General features: G+C 37.1%; 1 protein-coding gene across 8 annotated transcripts in view; it reads right to left on the reverse strand.

Annotated features, from left to right (window-relative positions):
• LOC120780600 overlaps positions 1–21,301 on the reverse strand; it is a 47,538-nt gene extending 26,237 nt beyond the window's left edge. Inside the window, exons 1-5 of one of the 8 annotated variants that reach the window (XR_005705928.1) lie at positions 20,669–21,301; positions 16,854–17,172; positions 16,250–16,726; positions 15,717–16,170; positions 15,471–15,634 (exon numbers count right to left, since the gene is read on the reverse strand). Coding sequence is in view for 1 of the 8 variants with exons in the window: in XM_040112857.1 (XP_039968791.1) it covers positions 5,773–5,915; positions 20,669–20,762 (237 nt within the window). In the remaining 7 variants the exon portion in view is untranslated. Of the gene's footprint in view, positions 1–5,095; positions 5,916–15,470; positions 15,635–15,716; positions 16,171–16,249; positions 17,173–20,668 lie in introns of those variants that run through there. The other 7 variants (XR_005705927.1, XR_005705925.1, XR_005705926.1 and 4 more) reach the window with 7 other exon arrangements.
• Positions 21,302–23,605: the final 2,304 nt, after the last annotated feature.

A 23,605-nucleotide genomic window follows, 5' to 3' on the forward strand; every position in this document is an offset into this window, starting at 1 on the left:
GGCGCTCATCGAAATCATCTAACGGTACGGGGTCGGATCGTAGGAAGAAGGGTGTCAGATGATAATGGTTGCTGGACATGGAAAGTGGGCATGTTGGACATGTATTTAGTATATCGCGGTCGATTTTGGATAAGAAGGAGTTTAATTGATCAGACTGGGAGTTGTTTTAGCTGTTACCTAGTCCCCGTTAGGATGGTAAGGATTAGCTAAAGTCATGGAAGTCATGCTCTCTGGCACCGTAGAGGTCCTATGTTGCACTCTCGACTAGACTGACGGCGCCATGCTCGAACTGGGTGCTGTAAATTGCTGTAGAGGCTAATATCACAGTAGTGCCACATAACTTCCGATCCACTCCCTGTGTGCCTTAAGCCCTCAGCAAGTCTTAAAATGGCGCTATCCATTACATGTGTTGCATCCAACCGAGGTTGAGTTTGGATGGAGTCTATTATCGCAAACGCAGCAGAAAAATTCCCCGAGTTGGATTCAATGACACCATGATGTTGCTAAAAGTTGCACCAGTGGTGAAAATATTTACCTATAACTCACCGCTCTGAATATAGTAAGATTGCCGGCACAGCTTTTCTTTCTCTTTACTGGCGTAGACACCGTTTACGCGGTTATAGCCGAGTTAACACAGCGGGTCAGTTGTTTCTCCTTGTCGCAAGGTGGCGCCAATTGCAGATTCCAAGCGAAGCAAGGTCCTTCTCCACCCGGTATTTCGAACGGAGCGGATGTCTTCCTCTGATTCCCCCGACGGGTACTGCGACGACTACTTTCAGAGCTGAAGCGTTTTCATCCATTCGGACGACATGATCTAGCCAGCGTATAAAAGCTAATTCGCTGAACTACGTCAATGTCGTCGTTTATCTTATACAGCTCATCGTTCCATCGAATGCGACATTTGCCGTCGCCAACGCGCAAAGGACTATAAATCTTCCTCAGAACTTTTCTCTCTAAAACTCGTAACGTCGACTCATCAGATGTCATCGTCCATGCCTCTGCACCATATAGCAGGACGGGAATAATGAGTGACTTATGGAGTTGAGTTTTTGTTCGTCCAGAGAAGACTTTACTTCTCAATTGCTCACTCAGTCCGATGTAGCATCTGTTGGCAAGAAGTGCAAAAAGTTGGATTTCGAGGCTGACATTGATGGTGAGCACTTTGAAATCGACAAAGAGGTGGTGCGTATCAAATCTCTTTTCACGGGTCTTTTCCAAGATTTGGCGCATGGTGAATATCTAGTAATTAGTATAAGGTCCAATCAGTGTATTGACAGTGGGCTTTAATCTTTAACACAATACGCGTGATAGAACCTTATACGCGATGGTGAGAAGGTTTATCCCACGGAAGTTGGCGCAGATTATGGGTCCTCCTGTCGGCCCACGCCACTCCTCATCGTACCACCTGTTTCTTGCATTTTCCGAATTTCAAAGTCGAACCTTCCCTGTCTTTGTTGACTACGGTTTTTTGCTGAACAGAGCTGCTTGGCTGCAACAAGATAGCGGTCCGAGTTGATGTTAGGACCTCGGAGGGTACGAACGTCTAAAACACTTGAGACCTGCCTCCGTATATGACACCATGATCGATCTGGTTGGTGACTTTTCGATCCGGAGACAACCAGGTAGCTTCATGAATTTTCTTTCGCTGGAATCTACTACCACAGATAATCATATTTCGGGGCCCGGCGAAGTCGATCAGCCTCAACCCATTTGGGGATTTTTCATATTGGAGGCTGAATTTACCGACTTTTGTGCCAAAGATACCTTCTTTGCTCACCTTGGCGTTTAAGTCGCCATGCGCGATTTTGATATCGTGGCGGGGGTAGCTCCCATTGGTGCACTGCAAGCGCTCATCTCTTTCGACGGGGCGTGGACGCAGATCAGCGATATGTTGAAGAATTTCGCTTTGATGCGGATTGTGGCTAGTCGTTCATCCACCGGGGTGAATGACAGTACTCGGCGACGGAGTCTCTCTCCCACCATGAATCTCACGCCGAATTTGCGCACTATATATGGCCACTGTATTAAATGCCACAAGGACCTACTTGTCTCAGTCCTTGTCTCGTCCATCGCATTTCTTGGACGGGTGTAATGTCTGCCTTCACTCTAATGAGGGCATGCATGCCCCTTAAATCGTAGTTCTTAATTCGTTTGCCATATGTTATTCTTTTTGGATTAAAATCTGGCTTTTTGCGTAGCAAATAAATTTGCCATCCCGGTTGAGTCCCCAGTTAATTTTTACTAGAGTCAAAAGGATATATTTTGAGCTGCATCGAAATGTGTACTCTTTATTTACATATTTATACTCTTAAGACTTACTTATTACATGGTTCTTACTTCTATTTATGCTAACTAGTATGTTTACTTATTACTAGTTGATAGTTTGTTTAAATACAAATTATATTATTTGTTTACATATACATATGTATATTGTTTGCTTAGGTACATTTGCTTTGTTTTAAGATAAGGTTAGTATGGTATTCAAACACAGTGTTGTTTTGATGTTTGTAATTATTATAAGGATTACGTTCTTTAACTCGCTGGCTTACTGGGTTTATTTGAACATAATCACCTCTGCAGATTTTCAATAAATATAGATTGTAGAGTAATTTTCTTTTTTTTAATTGACATAGGCACCGCTTACGCGATTATAGCCGAGTTAACAACCGCGCGCCAGTCGTTTCTTCTTTTCGATACGTGGCGCCAATTGGATATTCCAAGCGAAGCCAGGTCCTTCTCCACTTGGTCCTTCCAACGGAGTGGAGGTCTTCTTCTTCCTCTGCTTCCCCCGGCGGTTACTGCGTCGAATTCTTTCAGAGCTGGAGTGTTTTCGTCCATCCGGACAGCATGACCTAGCCAGCGAAGCCGCTGTCTTTAAATTCGCTGAACTATGTCAATGTCGTCGTATACCTGGTACAGCTCATCGTTCCATCGAATGCGATATTCGACGTGGCCAATGCGCAAAGGACCATAAATCTTTCGCAGAACTTTTATCTCGAAAACTCTCAACGTCGACTCATCAGTTGATGTCATCGTCGAGAGAGGACTTTACTTTTCAATTGCCTACTCAGTCCGAAGTATTTTATTTCTGCACATACCTTATCGTTAGTTATTATAGGAATTTTGGTGTAATTTTCGTAAGAATTAGTTTCAATTTCTGGTGCATCGAATGTAACATATGGTTTAAAGACACCTTCAAGGTATTCCGAAGAAGCATTTGCTTTAAGAGGAAAACGTTAGTATACTACGTTAGTATATTTAAAAACTTATTTATTGTATTTAATTTATTAAAAAATTTCTTATTTTAACAATAAAAAGAACCGCACAGAAACAATTTCAGTTGATGGTGAGATTGATGGAGAAAAATCCTGACCTAGCCAGAGGAATAGCCCCGTTTGTCTCAACAAAAAAAGGATGGAGTTGTGGGAAGGTATTGCGGCTGTATGAAATAATATCGGCTCTGCAATACGTAGTGGAAGTGAATGGAATAAGGCAAGTATAACAATTTTTTATTGGATATATTTATATATCTGTATTAATTTTTGTATCACTTAGGTTTGGTTGGACTACAAACTAAAATTAAAGAGAAAAATTTCAGAAAATAGAAACGGTATTGTAGCCACAGGTGGAGGATCTTACACCCAAAGCAGCGTAACGTCTTTTGAGCAGGCCGTGGACGATTTGCTCAGCTTACAGCAGGCAGTGAATCCAAGCGGTGACGCATTTGGAACCACTGCATTTGCACCAACAAATCTAGAAGAAAGCAGCACACATGTGGAAGATGACGAGGTGCAACCTGAACAAGCGGAAAAAATTTTAAACGTCAGCTTTACGTCTAGGCAGGCAGCTGCCTACAACAAGAAAGTCTTCCTCTTCCTCTGCTTCCCCCGGCGGGTACTGCGACGAATACTTTCAGAGCTGGATTCGTCCATTCGGACAACATGACCTAGCCAACGTAGCCGCTGTCTCTTAATTCGCTAAACTATGTCAATGGCCTCGTATAACTCATACAGCTGATCGTTCCAACGAATGCGATATAACCATAAATCTTTCGCAAAACTTTTCTCTCGAAAACTCGTAACGTTGACTCATCGGTTGCTGTTATCGTCCAAGCCTTTGCACCATATAGCAGGACGGGAATTATGAGTGACTCATAGAGTTTGGTTTTTGTTCGTCGAGAGAGAACGTTACTTCTCAACTGCCTACTCAGTCCATAGTAGCACCTGTGAGCAAGAGTAGTCCTGAGTTGGATTTTGAGTCTGACTTTGTTGTGGGTATTTTCACTGGTTCCAAGATAGACGAAATTATCTACGACTTCAAAGTTATGACTGTCAACGTGAGAGCCAAGTCGCGAGTGCGATGACTGTTTGTTTGATGGCAGGAGATATTTCGTCTTGCCCTCGTTCATTGCCAGACCCATTTCCTTTGCTTCCCTGTCTAGTCTGGAGAAAGCAGAACTAACGGCACGGGTGTTAAGGCCAATTATATCAATATCATCGGCATACGCCCGCAGCTGTACACTCTTATAAAAGATTGTACCTTCTCGGTTAAGTTCTGTGGCTCGAATTATTTTCTTCAGCAGCAGATTGAAAAAGTCGCACGATAGAGAGTCGCTTTGTCTGAAACCTCGTTTGGTACCGAACGGCGGAGGATGGAGTGATATGTAGCACGCATGTGAGGAAAGTTCTTTTATCGCCATTCACTTGGGAGTGGCCAGAAACGATTCTTTTACATATTGCTCAAGCAGCTCACGACTTCCGGTCTTTGACCTAGTATCCTCTGAGTAAACTAAGAACATCCGCCCCATAATCTGAGCCAGCTTCCATTGGATAGTCGTTTTCACCATCGCGTATAAGGTTCTATTGCGCGTACCGTCAATAAACTGATTGGACTTTATACTATTTACTAGATATTCACCATGCGCCAAATCTGGTGTTTGTTTTAAATCTTTTGTTCACCCTAATGTCGGTGATATACTCACTTGTTGCACTTGCACTAGCACTTGCACCTGGAATGTATAATTCGCAAAATTTCGTTGAAATAAAGAAAAGAAATATTTCACTTTCAAATAAATTTTTTGTTTGTATTTCTTTATTCCCCTTTTTTTCAATGCTTATTTTATATTCACACAAAATGTTCTTCTTCTTTATACACAAATTATTAGCACTTTGGTTCACTTAACAATTTGAAAATTTAGTTGAAAGTTTAGTTCAAGTGTTCCGCATAGGATAAGAACGAAAAAAGCCCTTATTCCCATCTGACCAATCCTTTTGTATCGGTTGTGGGTGGTGAAAAGCGAAGTGTTGGTGTGTAGTGTGGTTGGTATGATGTGTAGCTGTGGTTGTGTGGATGACGTGTTGTGTTCCACTGGGTTGTGACCTTTTGGTGTGGTGTGTGTGGGTTTTGTGCGATGGGTGCTGCCAGGATGATATGTGCGGCGTAGCAAAATATCGCAAGATCAGATGTCGCATAAACATCCTGGCCCTCCTAGGCGGTTGTACAGGATCCTCGTGTTGTCTGTGTCTGTTATTTGTGTGAATTGCTGGTATGATGAGGGCGTTAACAGTATTGGCATGACCCATCGGTTGGACATTCGAATGTGGCGTGAGAGTCCGCCAAGCAATTCATACAATGGCCGTGTGCGCGGGCGATCTGTTGGCGTTGAATGGCTTAATGCTTTTGAAGATAGTGCACCTCTTCAGAACGTGGGGTCGATGGCACAAGCTGCATCGTGGAGGCAAATTTTCTTCAAATGGATCTTCATATGTATCCCTAGGTGTTGCATCCGATGATTGCTTTGGCGGACTCAAGACTTCGTGTCCTTGGTGCGGCGATGGGTGGAGCTGATGCTCTAGGTGCAGCAATGGAGGACGTCACAGTCTTGGGAGTAAGTTGGTTGTCTTCTATGTCCATTTCTATTGGAATAGGAATATACTATATTAAAACATTGTATGATTCAAGGATTGAAATTGGGTATTTGTTTTTAGAGATAGATACATATATCGTCGTATACTATACATATTTTTCAATTTACAGTTCAATTCTTATCGCTCATTGGTTTTAGGTTTGCACGTACGGATTGTAAAACGGTGTATTTTTAATTAATTATTGCTTGATTTTATGTATGCGTTTGCGGTCGCTTGTTTTCGGTGAGCGGTTCTTCGGTATTTGGAAGAAAACACAATTTCACTAGTGGTCGAGTTAGTAGGCCAGTTTGTGTTCGTACATCTACTACTCTTATATGACCATCTCGTCCCCGATGTACCTTTTCAATGCGACCTAGTCGCCATTCCGTTGGGGGAAGCCATTCGTCCTGTATGATGACGCATTCGCCTGTACTGGGTTCTTTCTGGATCGTTTTCCATCGATATCTCTTATGGAGATCTTAAAGATAGTCCTCCTTCCATCTGTGGCTGAATTCGTGATGGAGAATCTTAATTCTTTCCCATCGATTTATTAAAGTGAGTGAGTCTCCTTCTGTCTCAGGTATGGCGAGAAGAGGAGCTCCTCTGAGGAAGTGTCCAGGTGTAAGAGCTGTGAAATCAGAGGGATCTTGCGAGAGGGGTGATATCGGTCTTGAATTTAATACGGCTTCTATACGAGTGGGTAGTGTAGTAAACTCTTCATAATTGAATTTATGATTACCAGCCGTTTTCTTTAAATGGGACTTAAAGCTTTTTACTGCGGATTCCCAGAGTCCGCCCATGTGTGGAGAACATGGAGGTATAAACTGCCAATCGATCTCTTGGGGTGCATACTTCAGGGGGTACTTCTTTTATAAAGTTTATGAACTCTTTCTCGGTGGCTCTTTGAGCTCCGATAAAGTTTTTTCCATTGTCGCTCATAGTCTTTGAGGGAAATCCGCGTCGTCCGACAAAGCCTGCAAATGCTGCGAGGAAAGCCGCAGTTGTCAGATTTGAACAAAGCTCGAGGTGTACTGCCTTTGTCGTAAAACATACAAAAACAGCCACATACCCTTTTCTAAATGAAGAAGACCTTAACATCTAGGCCTTTATCTGGAAAGGTCCAGTAAAATCAACCCCAGTAATAGTAAAAGGTAGAGCATAATTGCAGCCTTCAGGTGGTAAAGGTCATACCAGCGAACGCATTTTATGTTTGTACAAGGTACATTGTTTTCACATAAAAATCGTCTTTTTAAGTTGTGGCCTTAGTCGCGGTATATAAAATTCTTGTCCGATCATTTGCTGCATTAAGCGATGCTCACCATGTAGTGTAAGCTGGTGAAGATACATTAAGAATGATCATAAGGTCGTCTTTCGAGCAACTTTGCTTTCTATCGAATGAAATAGCGAGTTTGGGTGTAGGTAATGAGACTATCTTTGGCATATTGCAAATCGGTATGCGTTAGTTGTACACAAGGATCATTTGGTAACCCTTTCATTTTTTGTTTAAGTCTTTGAGTGAATTTGTGCATATAAGCGACTACTCTTAGTGCTCTAGGAAATGTAGAAAACCGGTGGAGAATATCATCCTCTTCTGGAGTGATATAAAAATTTACCCATCGAGGCATTCCAATTTCTGATATAGTATGCAAGTTGTTAGCAAATTGAACCCATTTTGTTAAACGTACAGGTTTTACCTGTTCATCCCATTCAGTGCCATTTGCCACAATTCTTGAATGAGGATTTTTGCTTGAATCATTATTGGCGAAAACCATCCTGCGGGGTCGAAAAGTTTTGCCACCGAGGAAAGTATTTGGCGTTTTGTAATGGCGGACATTGCAGATATTGACTCAATTGTATATGAGAATTGATCTGTTATCGCATTCCATTGAATCCCTAGGGTTTTTGTTGTACTGGCCGTTTCAAATTTAAGGACATTTGTATCTAATAAGTCTTCCTTTTTTATGTTTTTTATTATTTCGGGATGATTTGATGTAATTTTCTTTAAGGAGAATCCCGCTGAATTTAGTGCTTTGATCACTTGAGATAGTGATTCACACGCTAAGGACAGACTGTGGCTACCTGATAAAATATCATCAACATATGTTTGTGTTTGTAATACAGAAGTTGCTAAGGGCAAATTTGTTTCACACGTTTTTGCCACTTCATGCAGTGTCCTGATCGCCAAATAGGGTGCGCAATTGATGCCAAAGGTGACGGTTTTAAGTTTGTAGTCGCTGATTGGACTATTACTTGATTTGCGGAAGACTATACGCTGGAAATCTTGGTCATCTTTATGTACTAAAATTTGTCTGTAAATTTTCTCTACATCGCCATTAAAAACGTATTTTAACATGCGCCAATTTAGTATTAGCAGCATGAGATCAGGTTGTAAGGTTGGGCCAGTATATTGTACGTCGTTGAGTGATTTACCTGAGCTTGTACACTTTGAGGCATTGAAAACCACTCGTACTTTTGTTGTGATTTTATCAGGTCGTATTACCCCGTGATGTGGCAGATAAAAAGATAAATATCTGCCTTTAAATACTTTTTCATATGGTACAGCTTCTTCCATATGATTGAGGTCTGGATATTCGTCCATCACATTATCATGTGCTGATTTGAGCTCACTTTTCTTTATCAGACTTTTTTCCAAGCTTAGAAATTGCTGGACTGCTGATATTCTAGAGTGACCTAGAGCTATAGAATCTGGGAAGGTGGGTTTGAAAGGGAGTCGCACAACATAACGACCATTTTCGTTTCTTGTTGTTGTGGACTTATAATAGGCTTCGCATGCCTGGTCTTCTTCTGAAAGTTGAGTAGTCTGAGGTAATTCTTCTACTTCCCAGAATTTTTTGAGTTCATCATTTAAAAATTCGTTTGAAATATTTTCAACTTCAGTTGTAAAAGAATTAATTTTTTCTGTGACTTGGCCACATAATATCCACCCAAAGATTGTATTTTGGGCTAACAATTTATTGGATATTTTTTTTATACCTTCAAGAATTATTTGAGGTATTAAGTCACTACCTAATAATAAATCGATTTGTGATGGCGTATGGCAGTTGGGATTCCCATTGCTTTTTATTTACTTCACAGCTTGGAAGCAAATTTGTGAGTTGCGGCAGAACGATGGCTTGTGCATCTATTCTTATATCCGCGTTTGGGGAGACTATAGTGAGTAGGCAAATTTTGTTTGGAAATTTGAATTTTTGGCAATCAATTTTAGCCGATTTTGAGCTTTCGATGATATAAAGAATCTTTGAGAACCTTGATCTATTAATGCTCTTAATTTGAATAATACTCCTCTATGTTCAATAGCGATGACCGCAGTGGGTAGAAGTATTTTGCTTTTATTTTCTGAATGAAGAGCTTGAATTTTTGCTGCTTTAAAGCAACATGGTTGTTCTTCCCTTTTTTCGGGATTTGATATTTCGGGATTACCAATTTTGGTTGTAGTGACTAATCCGGTGGTTTTATGAAATTGATTTTGCTTCATATTTTTAAAATTTGTAATATGAAGAAATTAGTGGTGTCTTCGTTGACAGTACACACAATTAAATTTGCTCTCACAGTCTTTTGTCCCTTGAGAATTGGACAGACAGTTGATGAAAAGTTTATGTTGTTGGACAAGATTGTTCCTATCTGAAACAGAAATTTTTTTAAACTTCTCGCAAGATCTTGTATTGTGAACTCCTTTACATATTTCACATAATGATTGCCAATGATTGGTTTGATTTGTCACAAATGTTTGGCTTCTATTAGCGTGCCTATTATATTGAATATTATTGCTGGCTTGGGGTTTAAAAAAGTTTTATTCGACTCATTTTGGCTTAACTATTTTTTTGTCAACTCGCTCAGATATTTCGTACTGAGTTGTTAAGAATTCTTTCATTTGATGCCATTTTGGCGATTTCTTTCTTGCCACTAGTGATTGCTCCCATCGTAGCAAAGAAGCATCAAGCAGTGTTGCTGCACAAATAATTAATAGGATAGGGTCCCACGATTCTGTGGAAATCTTTTGTGATTCTAACACAGATAAATAATTAGTCACTGTCGAGTATAAGTTTTGAAAGTCTTGGCTGGTTTCTTGTTGAATTTTTGGTAAATTCATTACAATTGTTATTTGATTGTCTACCAATACTCTTTCATTTTCGTATCTTTCGACCAGTGCTTCCCAAGCCAGATTAAAGTTTTCGTCAATTAAACCGAAACGGTTGACGATACTGCCTGCTTCCCCTTTTGTTTTGTATATGAGATGGTAAAGCTTTTGAGCTAATGAATCATATGCTGCCAGAAGGCGTGCCCATATGCTATCTATGCTTTGAATTTTTAAATTTAGAACGGATTCTGTGTTGTCATTAATAGGGGAAGCACTAAATCTTGTGCAGTATCTAACAAAACTGTCACTTTCAGTTAGGAATCTTGACACTGTATTATCTTTGGTTCTTTTTATTTACAGCTGAAATATCACTGAAAGTAATGGGCTGTCAAAAAAGTCTTGCGGTATTTTTATTGATTTTTTTTTATTGAAATTGAAATGAATTTTTGATGACTCATGCCCAGCTCTTGACCGAAGCTACGGCTGCTACTATGCCGGTCTCTTTCGACCAATTCAGCGATTTTATCGCAATTTTCGACGACAGGCCTTCCGGAGCGTGGCGTATCTTCGACCACCTCTACACCAGAACGAAAACGTTGAAACCATCGTTGTGCGGTGGAAATGGAAACTGTATCGAGTCCATAAACTGCACAAATTTTATTGGCGGCTTGAGATGCATTTTTGCCTTTATCGTAGTAGTACTGTAAAATATGCCGTATTTTCTCTTTATTTTGCTCCATGTTTGCGCCGCTATAACTCACGAACGACTTAAAAGAAACGACAATCAATCAAACACGTGTTAGCGCGTGAAATGAGCTTTCCAAAAAGGTATAGCATGACCCGATGCGACGAACAAAACTAGAACTACGCGCTTTCAGCGCCAACTAGCGAATATACCGCAAGACTTTTTTGACAACCTATTATGAAAAAAAAATCTACGTATGACGGTTTTCGAGGTATCAGGTGGTTAGTGGCACTAACCACCGTGACTATTGATAGAAACAAAACAATTATGAGTTACTTATATTGTTTATTAATATCGAGCCTTTACCGCCATTTTAGCGTAAGCGACAAAAACCAAACTTTACAGGAGAAGGTTTTCTTTAAATACTTTTAACCATTAATGTGGTAGTAATTTAAAATTTCTCATACATTAATGCTTTTCAGACATTTACAGATATAATTGAAAAAAAAAATAAAATTAATAAGTATTTATGCTATTTATGGCGCTTACATTTTTTTGCTGTTCCAATCTAAGGTTATTTTGGCGTTTACGATAAAAATATCTATTAAACTAACTAAGTCTAAGGAACTGTATTTGGTAAATAAATACGTATTTTTGAAGGTTTTTAATGATATAGTTATAATTATAACTGAAAAATAAATTTATTTACATAAAATATTTGAAATATTTGTTAAACTTATGCTATGTATATACAAAATAAAGGTTTTCTTTAACTTAACACCACGTATTATTCCTCTTGGAATCTGCATAGTTTCCTTTATTCGGGAGTATAAAAAACAATAGCATACAAAAACAAATATCACATAAATAATGTAAATGAGAGAATATTATATGCAATAAAATTTCAATAACCAAATTTAAAATATAATACATACCTTAGCTGCTGGAGTCGACATTGTTGATTTATTTGATAACTGTCGTGTTTACTATCTACAGTACGATTATAATTCAATTAACACAAAATTTGATTATGCGTCAAACTATTTTTAAACAAAAATCCAATGAGAACGATGTTTGTTTCATCAAACCTTTCATGGAAATAAACGTGTGACGACAGGTACAAGAATGGTTTGCATATACGAGTAGTAAACACCGTTAAGTCAAGCACTCATGTCGATTGCGAACACAAGTATTGTCGCTTGCACGACATGAAATTGTGCGCAAGGCACTTAAGATAAAAACGCTAGGTGTCGCTTACGTTAAGGTTTTAAAAATGTATGTATTTACGATAATTTTAGCACTTGCTTTAACTTTATAACGGTTTCTTTTTGGAGATAAACATCAACAGGGATAGGTCCGTTACGTCTTAAATTACTAGTTTCTATAAAAAACTCATTTTCGAAAAAATTGTCGCTTACGCTAAAATGGCGGTAAAGGCTCGATATTATATGACATAATGAAATTCTCCGGAACGAAACTAAGGTAAATTTTTTTTCAAGAAAATCTGAAAAACAAGCTTTTCCCTTGCGTAGACAAAGAGGCACTTTGCATGTATACGTACTACACTGCCATACAGCACGGACTGGAAATATTTTAGTGCTGCATAGACAGCATCTTCTTGATGTGCTTCCTTCAGGTTGATGGCGACTGGATTCAAGACGAATTTCTGAAGGGACTGTTGGCTTGTGATGTTTTATAAATGCAGGGCTGTAGAAGAAGCTGTAGAATTGCAGTTGCTGTTCACTGATTCGGGCCTTCGTTTGTCTCTGACATATGCTGGGGCCAGTAGACCCTGGTTCACACTTCGTCTGAATGTTCTTTATAAATTAAAAGGGCATTGACAATACTACAATCAAGAAAATGAAAGAAAATGTGCCACCACTTGTGGGATTTTCTATCAACAGCATAACTTCCTTTCAGTTGATCGAATTTATCAACGAAGTTCATATTCGCATTGTAATCTTTCACAGATTCCGGACATGATACTTCAATACTGGTACCATCACGCTCTCGGCGGGTAACTTTTTCGACATCTTTAGGGTCACGATAATTTGATAACATGAAAACTGATCTCTTATCTTTCCATTTCAAAAAAGATATTTTTGTGTCACTCATCCGGTAATCATGTTCTCCTCTTTGCAAATGCTTGTCTTCTTTTAGCGTTGGTAAGAACTGTCTATTTGAGTTCACAGTTCCACAGGCGAAAATATTATCTTCTCGTAATTTAACTTGCAAAGGGTAACTGTTGAAATAATTGTCAAAATAGTCTTTATGATTTTTGTGTTTCAAATTTTCGCCAAAATTTCTTACAACTTTACCACCTAAGTCAGTTTCAACGCTAGCACCCTGTCTTCCCGTGTAAACATCAAAATCGAGGCAGTAACCTGACCATGCACACATCATCCAAACCTTGTACCCTCGTTTAGTAGGTTTTTCGGCATGTAGTATTTCAGATAGTTCCTGCCTTTGAATTTTATCATACTTTCATCAATCGCAACTTTTTCTGATGGTTTGTAGTTTTTTATAAAATTAGTTAGCATGATGTCCAGTAGTGGTCTGATTTTATAAAGTTTGCTTTCTGGGCAATTTCTATTGGGCATTAGAATATTGTCATTTACATGTACAGTGGGTTGCCAAATTATTAGGTACAGTCACAAAAATACGGTATAAGTGAAGTATTGGTCTTTTTTAGTTATAACAAGAAAAAACGTTAACTTCGGTTGCATCGAAGCTAAACACCCTTCACAGGAGTTAATTTTTACCATAAGTAAAAATGAGTCAAAAGAATATATTTTGAGCTGCACCGAAATGTGTACTCTTTATTTATACTCTTAAGACTAACTTATTACATGGTTCTTACTTCTATTTATACTAACTAATATGTTTACTTATTACTAGTTGATAGTTTGTTAAGATACAGATTATATTATTTGTTTAGGTTTGTTTATATATATATTGCTTGCTTAGATACAATTGCTTTGTTCTAAGATAAGGTTGTGGTATTCAAACTCAATGTTGTTTTGATACTTGTTTGTTTAGGATTATTTGTTGTAGTGACAGTGCACTTCAATTGTTCTAACTCAAGGTTGTTTCTGCATTCTGTTTACTGAAACAAAAGGTTGTTTTGATGTTTGTTACTATTATAAGGAATACATTCCTTAACTCAGGTGCATTTCTGTTAGTAACTATGTGTTCAGTTTGTATGGAAGCTATATGCTATAGTAATCCGTTGTAAACAAGTTTTTTAGAGATTACATTGTTGGCTTAAAAAATAACATATACCAAATTTCGTGAATATATCCTGCCAAATGTGAAAGTTGTCCATACAAGAACTTGATTCCGATCGTTCAGTTTGTATGGCAGCTATATGCTATAGTTAACCGATCTAAACAATTTCTTCGGAAATTACATTGTTGCTTTAGGGAATAACATATACCAAATTTCGTGAATATATATTGTCAAATTTGAAAGTTGTCCATACAAGCACTTGATTCCGATCGTTCAGTTTGTATGGCAGCTATATGCTATAGTTGACCGATCTGAACAATTTCTTCGGAAATTACATTGTTTCTTTAGGGAATAACATATACAAAATTTCGTGAATATATATTGTCAAATGTGAAAGTTGTCCATACAAGCACTTGATTCCGATCGTTCAGTTTGTATGGCAGCTATATGCTATAGTTGACCGATCTGAACAATTTCTTCGGAAATTACATTGTTGCTTTAGGGAATAACATATACCAAAGTTCGTGAATATATATTGTCAAATGTAAAAGTTGTCCATACAAGCACTTGATTCCGATCGTTCAGTTTGTATGGCAGCTATATGCTATAGTTGACCGATCTGAACAATTTCTTCGGAAATTACATTGTTTCTTTAGGGAATATCATATACAAAATTTCGTGAATATATCTTGTCAAATGTGAAAGTTTTCCATACAAGCATTTGATTCCGATCGTTCAGTTTGTATGGCAGCTATATGTTATAGTGGTCCGATATCGGCCGTTCCGACAAATGAGCAGCTTCTTGAAGAGGAAATGACGTTTGCAAATTTTCAAAACGATATTTTAAAAACTGAGAGACTAGTTCGTATATATACAGACAGACGGACAGACGGACAGACAGACGGACATGGCTAAATCGACTCAGCTCGACATACTGATCATTTATATATATACTTTATAGGGTCTCCGACGATTCCTTCTGGGTGTTACAAACTTCGTGACAAACTTAATATACCCTGAACAGGGTATAAAAAGCTTTAATAATAATAAAAGAGTAATTTACAAACTAACATAAGAACAAAAAAATAAAAATAATTATTTCAAAAATATACATATGAGCGAGATAAAATATTTCTGATTAATAATCAGTATTTAGTCACATTTCCTTTCGCCTCAATGAGTGCTTTAATCCGTCTGGGCATACTTTCTATGCACGTTAAGGCACTTTCTTTAATCATGGGGTTGTAGTGCCATACATTTATTAACTTTCAATCAATTTTACCTCGGTAATTATTATCTCTTTGGCAATTTCGGCCTTGGTAATCTGCCATAAATTTTCTATGGGGTTCATGTCAGGTAAATTGCCAGGCCAAGGTAAAACTGGAATGTTATGGTCTGCCAGAAATTTGGTTATGCTTCTTGCTTTATGACATGGCGCTGAATCATGCATAAAAATGAATTCCTCACCGTCTGGGAACCAATCCTTAAGTTGCGGTAACAGTCGAGTTTCCAGAACTTGTCTGTATTGGTCTTGTCTCATGGTACCCTGGACAATGTAGAGACGTCCAACCCCTTTAGCACTTATGACAGACCACACCATTATTTTAACAGGGTGTTTAACCCTCTCCACAATGCAGTCAGGGTGACATTTTTCGCCTGGACGAAGCTGCTCTTGTCGGCCAGAATTTCAAAGGTTGACTCCTCTGAAAAACATACCTGAAAAAAAAGAAAGTTGCTTATTATTTTCAAATATATGATTTAAAAATGGTGTAAGATGACAGTAATAATAATAGCTGACCTTACTCCAGTCCTCATCAGTCTTCTGGCGGTATTTTTGGGACCAGGCAAGACGTTTTTTCTTCATCGCATCTGTTAACCGAGGTTTCCTTAGCAGGACGATGACAAGTCAACCCTTCTTCTGCTAACCTTCGCTGCACGGTTCTTTTGGATACTACTACTCCAGACTCTTGAACTAATTGAGTTAAGAGCCCAGCACTTTTCTTCCTGTTTTGCAAGCAGATGTCCCGAATTTTCCGGTCAGATCGTGATGTTGTTATGCGTTTTCTTCCACTCTTGCCCTTTTTTTTGGCGAAAGTGATTGATTTTGATCCAAACTAATCTTTATTTTATTCACTTCTGTCTTAGAAACTCCAGCTAGTTCTGCTATGTTCCTTTGCGAATGGCTTATGTGCTGGAGAAGAGTTTTAATCTCTGATTTTTTCCTTGGGGACAAATAACACCCTCGACCCATACTGGAGCAAAATAAAAAAATATTATAATGAAAATCGGCCCAAATTCATTATTTTTTAATAATACAACTATGATACTTACATTTGATCTGCGTTTGTTGCACAAAAATGATAAAAACTTTTTTTAAATAATTAATTTCAACTTTCACTAAAATACGTGTTCAGCACCCTGCGAGTCTACCTTTAATAAAATATTTGTAGAAAGTAAACAAATACATTAACTCTCAAAATCTACTTAAAACTGAAGTTATCAAGATGTGGTGAACGCAAAAAGTACTTTCCTGTAAAGTTGTTGCTCTTAAAACCGCACTCAACTGCGCCCAAAGGAACAAATTGGGGAAAAATGCGACTGTCCCTAATAATTTGGCAATCCACTGTAAGTAATTCAAAAGCCAACTGAATCTATTAAAGCTCATGAACCTCGATACATACCCGTCATGCAAATCAGGTGCTGATGACCAGTAATCTCTGTAGGTCGGCAATTTCTTCATACCCATTACCAAGTTCAAAGCAATAAAAGCATCAAGCTCTTCTGTAGTGGTGGGTGAATAAAGCTTTCCTGATTGAGTAGCGTAAAGATTAGTTTGAAAGCATAAAATATCTTGTAAATGCTCTGTCCAAAAAAGGCGAAATAGTATAAGAGGTTGCACATTCTCCATGCTAAGAATTTGATCGGTTATTACCACACTTTCAGTAATTTCAGCAGGTATGTCCATTCTATAATTCTTCTTTCATTTTGGAGCCATTGTAGCCGGTCTGATTGAGTTTACAGTGTTAGACTCTGTAGATTCAGGATTCCGAAGTACTAAGTTAGACAGAGGGATGTCATCATCGGAATCAAAGTTGTCATAATCAGTCATTTGAACTTCTCCATTCGAATCGCCTAACACCAGCGGATTTGGCTGATCTTCTGTATCCTCGTCGCTACAAATACTCTCGCTATCTGAAGGAATATCTTCAAACTAGTATTCTTCGATGTGTCTATTATTTAGCTTGAGCGACATACTGAAATAAATATAAAAATACATGAATACTTACATGCCTAACTCATATGTAGATTAAACCTATAAACCTGCAACAGTCACGGTGGTTAGTTTACTAACCACTATATTTTCGGCGATAATACACATTGAAAATAAAAAATTAATGATAGTTTCATTAAGATCATCATAACATTAAAGAAAAACGTTACTTACCCGCTTCACAGATATTTTTTATCAAACACAAGAATAAATGTACGTTAGCGCAATTTTCAAATGAAAACAAATGAACTGTCATTCATCGAATATGCCGCTAACCCGGTCACACCTTATCAAAAAAGGTACAAACATTCATGATAATTCACGCGATTGTCGGTAGATGGCGTGGATTTTAATATAAAAAATCTGAAAGAGTTTGTTATTGACACTAACCACCACGACTGAAAGAGTTAACCTCTTTAGATTTATCAGATTGCATTTATAAAATTAAATTGGAAGTTTTGAGCTTAAAGATGTTTCGTTTGAAATACTACAATTGTAAAATTGGTATTATGAAAAAATATGAACAAATGTTTGTAAATATTTCGTTTGAAATACAATAATAAGATTGGTATTGTGAAAAAAAAATGTGTAAAAATTTATTATTGTATGTAGATATAATACATTTTCTTATAAATGAAATAGATTATGACTTTGCGAACGCTTATTCACCGCATAAATCGTTTAATCCTTTGTTTCATATATGTATTATTATTATATTTTCTACCGTGTATCAATTAATTTATCTTCGCTTCACTCGCGCTTAATTTGTATACTTGTTTTGTTTTTACTTTCTGTACTATAACTTTTGTTGCAATTGTTGTATATACATATATATATTTGTATATATGTATGTATATTTATAAAAGTATGTCCAATATAGCAAAAATGCTAAATGCACATAAATGTATATTAGGGTGGTTTTTCAAAATAAATTTTCAATTTTTGGAAGTGCTCACTTCTAGAAATGTGCCATTTAGTATAAAAATACAATTGTGACAGTTTCAGCTCAATCGAATTTTGCCTTCCCGTGCCGAAAAGGCCTTGAAGTTTGATAAAATTGCCATTTTTCGCGAAAAAGCGTTATTTTTCGACTTTAACTTATGAGTGATTCACTCCCATTACAATAAATTTATTATCAAATGAAAGGTAATTTTGTTGAAATTAAAGTCTATTATAATACATTTTCTTTAGAAATGCATGGTTTGGAAGATATTTAACATTTAATGGACCAAGTTCGTGTCAAATGCCTTAGTATAGTTCTTCGCAGTAACACTCGAGGTTCTCCACGATTTTTGAAACTATCCTTACCTTAACCATAAACAATGCATACACTGAAGTCCTTTATATTATTATAATAGAAAAAGCTAGAAATTAGTAAAATCTTTTAGATATATATTGTATTTTCAGTTTTCGTACATTAGTTGGTACAATATTTAACAAAAAGATAAGACGATGGGAACAAATCTATTTAAAAAATAAACATATAGAAAAGAAAATTCATACTAAAAACAAAAACTATAAAAAATTTAACAATTTATTTATATATTATTATTTTCAATATCATTCATCAGATAAGGGTAGAGAAAAGTTACTTTTGGAAGTATCAGGGTAAAGCCGACGACAATCCGCTACCACCTGAAGCAGGAATTGTTTTTGCTCCTCATTTTTTGTAAGAATACTACTGAATTCTTGAATTAACTTAACTCCTCTCTCTGCCGTGTCGTTTACTACCTTCATACTCCTAAAAAAACTTTGAAGTTTCAAAAAGTCTTTATTTTCGGACCATTTCTTGGGGTGCTCTGTCAAAAAATCAGTTTTGACTTTGAAATATTCGAAAAAGGCCAGGCTTTGATCCGAAACAAAGTTCTGAAGCGAAATATTTTTAAATAGGTTTACAGCTTCATTTTCAGAAACTTGCACCCTCATTATCCTTGAAGACCGCTCTTCTTCTGTTAAATTCCTGTACGATAAAATCTTTTTTGCCATTTTTCTTTTTATTTCATTTGAAACATTTTTGTCAAATAAGCTAAGGCAAATCAGTTCCGGGTTCAGATACCACAGGTGAAGTAAATATTTTCCCAATACCTTTTCTGATACACCTTGATCATTACGTCTGTACTTAATTACATTCTGAACAAATTGTAAATCATTACTAGGTGCACTTATTGCGTTTGAAACTTGACACCACATCTTCACATACAAATTAACAATAAATAAACAAATAGCTTTTAGTGAACTGAACTCCTCTTCGGACATAGAAAACTGTTCTCTAAAAATGAACATTTTCAGAGAGTAAATGGCTTTTGCCATCCAACGGGCGTGATGATAAGCACCAGGAGTGTTAAACGAAACATCGTGAGAAGGGACTTTTCCTAAAAATATTAAACATAACTTAATAAGTTCTAAGTAATCATCCCTCGGCTGTTTTTCAGTTAACTGAAAGAGAAGAAATTCCGAAACCTCTTTTTCGAACTCTTTCACTGACTTCTTTACCGAATCATCCTGTACCCCTTCAATGTATTTAGGCTAATCTATGTTAGGCCAATGTATTTGAAATCTTCTAAAAATGTCAGGTTGGGGAGCAGTCGTTGATCCCATTTTGTACTCAAATACTGACCGTAAAACGACTTCTAAAATGTGATGGCGGCAGGTACAACAAACTTTTACCTAGCTGTTTTTCTAACAAGGTGCATGCGCCTTTCATTCGTCCTGTGTTGGAAGCCGTCGTATCAAAACACATACAAACAATTTTATCGCCAATATCCCATTCTTCTAGACTACCGCTAACAGCTTCTGCCTGACTGGCGCCTGTGGAATTTTCTAATTCCGGGACCCCCAGTAGTTGTTCATAGTCTCCTTTGCTTACCAAGATTGCCAACCGTTCAGCACATTCCTTCTGAAGAAGGTTTGGTAAAAGTTTTCCATCCTAATGAACAACAATACCCTCAGTCTGAGTTTTTAAACCTCGCCTTGATTTTCTGGGCCCGTTGACTTCGAAAGGATATTCTGCGTTTTCTTAAAGCACTTCTACTAAGTGCAAATTCCTCGACATTACAGCCCAGACTTTCAGCTGTTGCGAAAATTATTCGCACAGCAGTTCTATCAGAAATTTTGCACCTACATATCTAGCAAAATTGATAATTTTTCCGTCATTACTTCTTTACAACCACGACTGTATTTCCTTTTTTTACTCGCTGTCTCCGCTTTGCTGGCGTTTTCATCATCGGTAAATACTTCGTCCGAGGTGATTTCTTCCACTTCTGATTCAGAAGACAATGAGATGTCTCGTACATTTTTTTTGCAATAAAAAAAGGAAAGAAAATGTATGGATTTTGGGAGAAAAATACTGTTGATGTTGGTAACAAAGAGGAATGAATAAAGGTTATAGCTTCTAAGAGCCAGCATTTTATTACCTATTTAAGTATGGGTTTGAGTATCTGATTTTTTAGTAAAATTGGGCAACTATACTATATACTTACCAGCGCTTACTGGTGAAATCTGTCGCCATCGCCGCTCTTCAGCTAGAGCTGTATTCACATCGATACCTTCCATATGGCCTGGACGTCCTTTCATTATCTGATATGTCAAAAATTTATATCTTCCTGATTAGACATTTTTGAAATGGCATCTTCCACTGCTACATCAAAAAGATCGGACAGTTTGGATGTGAATGCAAGATTTTTTTCCTCTTGACGTTTTGTCTTCAATCTTGAACACTTCTGAAGTGCCCTCCATTCGTTATATAATTTTTCGACTTTGCGAACAGCAGTTTTTCGTAATTGATAAGGTATTCTAGCTTTCTCCCAGAACACAAGAACTTCCGTCAGAGTGAGTTTTGCAGCATTACTAAAAGGTAATCCAACTTCACGAATGTTGTAAAACAATGACTTTAACACTTGATGATTAGATGGCAGTTTACTCCCGATTATTTGATGAGATGAATACCCAATTAAATAAATTAGGGTTTTAGATCTAACACGAACATTAGATGAGGTAGTAGCCATTTGAATTTAATTATATAACTATGTACATATGTAATATCTTGCACTTTCTAATATCGAACTGTTCACTTAGCACAACAAACTTTAAAATAACATTTCTCTTAAAGCGTCAAAATCAAATAGGGGATTCCCCACTTTTTACTTACTACCAGAATACATAGCGGTAAATATGAGCAACAAGTCAGCCATGAGATGCCAGAGATACACAATACCAAATAATATTAGAGATGCCAGCTTATTGGAGAAAAAATATGTTTAGTGAGGTTGAAATGTGAAAAAGTAGTAAAGTAAAGGTTAATAAAAGTTATTCTGATCTTTAGTCCGAAAAATATTATGTATGAGTGTCACCAAAAAGGCACATAACACGAACTTGGTCCATTAAATGTTAAATAACTTCCAAACCATACATTTCTAAAGAAAATGTATTATAATAGACTTTAATTTCAACAAAATTACCTTTCATTTGATAATAAATTTATTGTAAAGGTGGAATCAGTAGTAAGTTAAACTCGAAAAATAACGGTTTTCCGCGAAAAATGGCCATTTTATCAAACTTCAAGGCCCTTTCGGCACGGGAAAGCAAAGTTCGATTAAGCTGAAACTTTTACAATTGTATTTTTACACTAAATGGCACATTCCTAGAAGTGAGCACACACAAATTTCAGAAAAAAAATTCACCTCTATTCACTAGAACCACCCTAATGTATATATGTATCGGTAACCGGTCGATGAAAGCGCGGAAAATAATTATATATGTATATAATGTGTTATATTGAAAGATTATAAGTATTTGTTCCCAGGTCAGTACATACATATGTATGTATCAATTGCTTTTATAAGGATCTCTTTAGTGAGCGATTGAGTACGGAAAGAGCATGAGCATAAAGGTGAGTGTGATTGCGGTATAAATTTCGGCGGGAGACATGCAAATGTAAAGGTACATAAATATGTGTACATACATAAATTTCGCTTATTATCTTTTGTGGTTCTCTCTTTTGCCTTTGCTTATGTTTTAAACGATCCTGCTTGTGGCGTTTTTTTTTTGTTTTGTTTGTTTAGTCCAAGGGCTATCGCTGGAGATTCGCAAGTAGGAATACTTGCCTTATATAAATTTAGTTGCTTTTTTTTTGATATTTTATTTTGTGGTGTGTTTGAAGACACGAATTAAGCGAAAGCGCAGGTCGTTGAACTTTGGCGTTATTTAACTTATGTATGTACCATTTGATTACACAGTACAACAGCTAATCTGGGGGGTGAGAAATTCCAAATCAGGGTGATGGTACTAGGTCAGTATAGTAAAACCCTCAAAGGATTTGGCGTTCGTATGTGTCAGTTTTGTTTTATGACCTTTTAAATTTCACAGTACAACAGCTAATCTGGGGGGTCAGAAATTCCAAGTCAGGGTGATAGTACTAGGTCAGTATAGTACGTATAAAACCCACAAAGGGCTTGGCGTTCGTATGTGTCAGTTTTTTGTTATGACCTTTTAAATTTTTTCTTATGTTATAGTGAACGAAAATTGGGTACCAAATATAGTGTGTAAAAGCTGCTACAACCGTCTAATGGATTGGAAAAATAGATAATAGTGGTTCGCGAGTTATGTTAAACTACGTTTTTGCCAAAATGTAACAACTAAGCGAAAAAACATCAAGATAAGGAAAAAATTTAAAAGGTAATAAAAAAAATGACACATTACTATTTACTATACTGACCTAGTATCATCACCCTGACTTGGAATTTCTCACCCCCCAGACAATAATCCCAAAAAGGTTCCACAGTGTTATTTAATTACATGGGCATGTGCACATATTTGTGTAATAGAATAAAAATCCGGAAATATATGCACATATGTATGTGTTGCACTTATTATTATATACATATATATTAATAATGTCTATATATACATATGTATTTTTCTTATATCGGGTGATTTTTTAAGAGCTTGATAACTTTTTTAAAAAAAAAAACGCATAAAATTTGCAAAATCTCATCGGTTCTTTATTTGAAACGTTAGATTGGTTCATGACATTTACTTTTTGAAGATAATTTCATTTAAATGTTGACCGCGGCTGCGTCTTAGGTGGTCCATTCGGAAAGTCCAATTTTGGGCAACTTTTTCGAGCATTTCGGCCGGAATAGCCCGAATTTCTTCGGAAATGTTGTCTTCCAAAGCTGGAATAGTTGCTGGCTTATTTCTGTAGACTTTAGACTTGACGTAGCCCCACAAAAAATAGTCTAAAGGCGTTAAATCGCATGATCTTGGTGGCCAACTTACGGGTCCATTTCTTGAGATGAATTGTTCTCCGAAGTTTTCCCTCAAAATGGCCATAGAATCGCGAGCTGTGTGGCATGTAGCGCCATCTTGTTGAAACCACATGTCAACCAAGTTCAGTTCTTCCATTTTGGCAACAAAAG

This window comes from Bactrocera tryoni, unplaced genomic scaffold (genome assembly GCF_016617805.1).
Source record: "Bactrocera tryoni isolate S06 unplaced genomic scaffold, CSIRO_BtryS06_freeze2 scaffold_25, whole genome shotgun sequence".
Taxonomy (NCBI): domain Eukaryota; kingdom Metazoa; phylum Arthropoda; class Insecta; order Diptera; family Tephritidae; genus Bactrocera; species Bactrocera tryoni.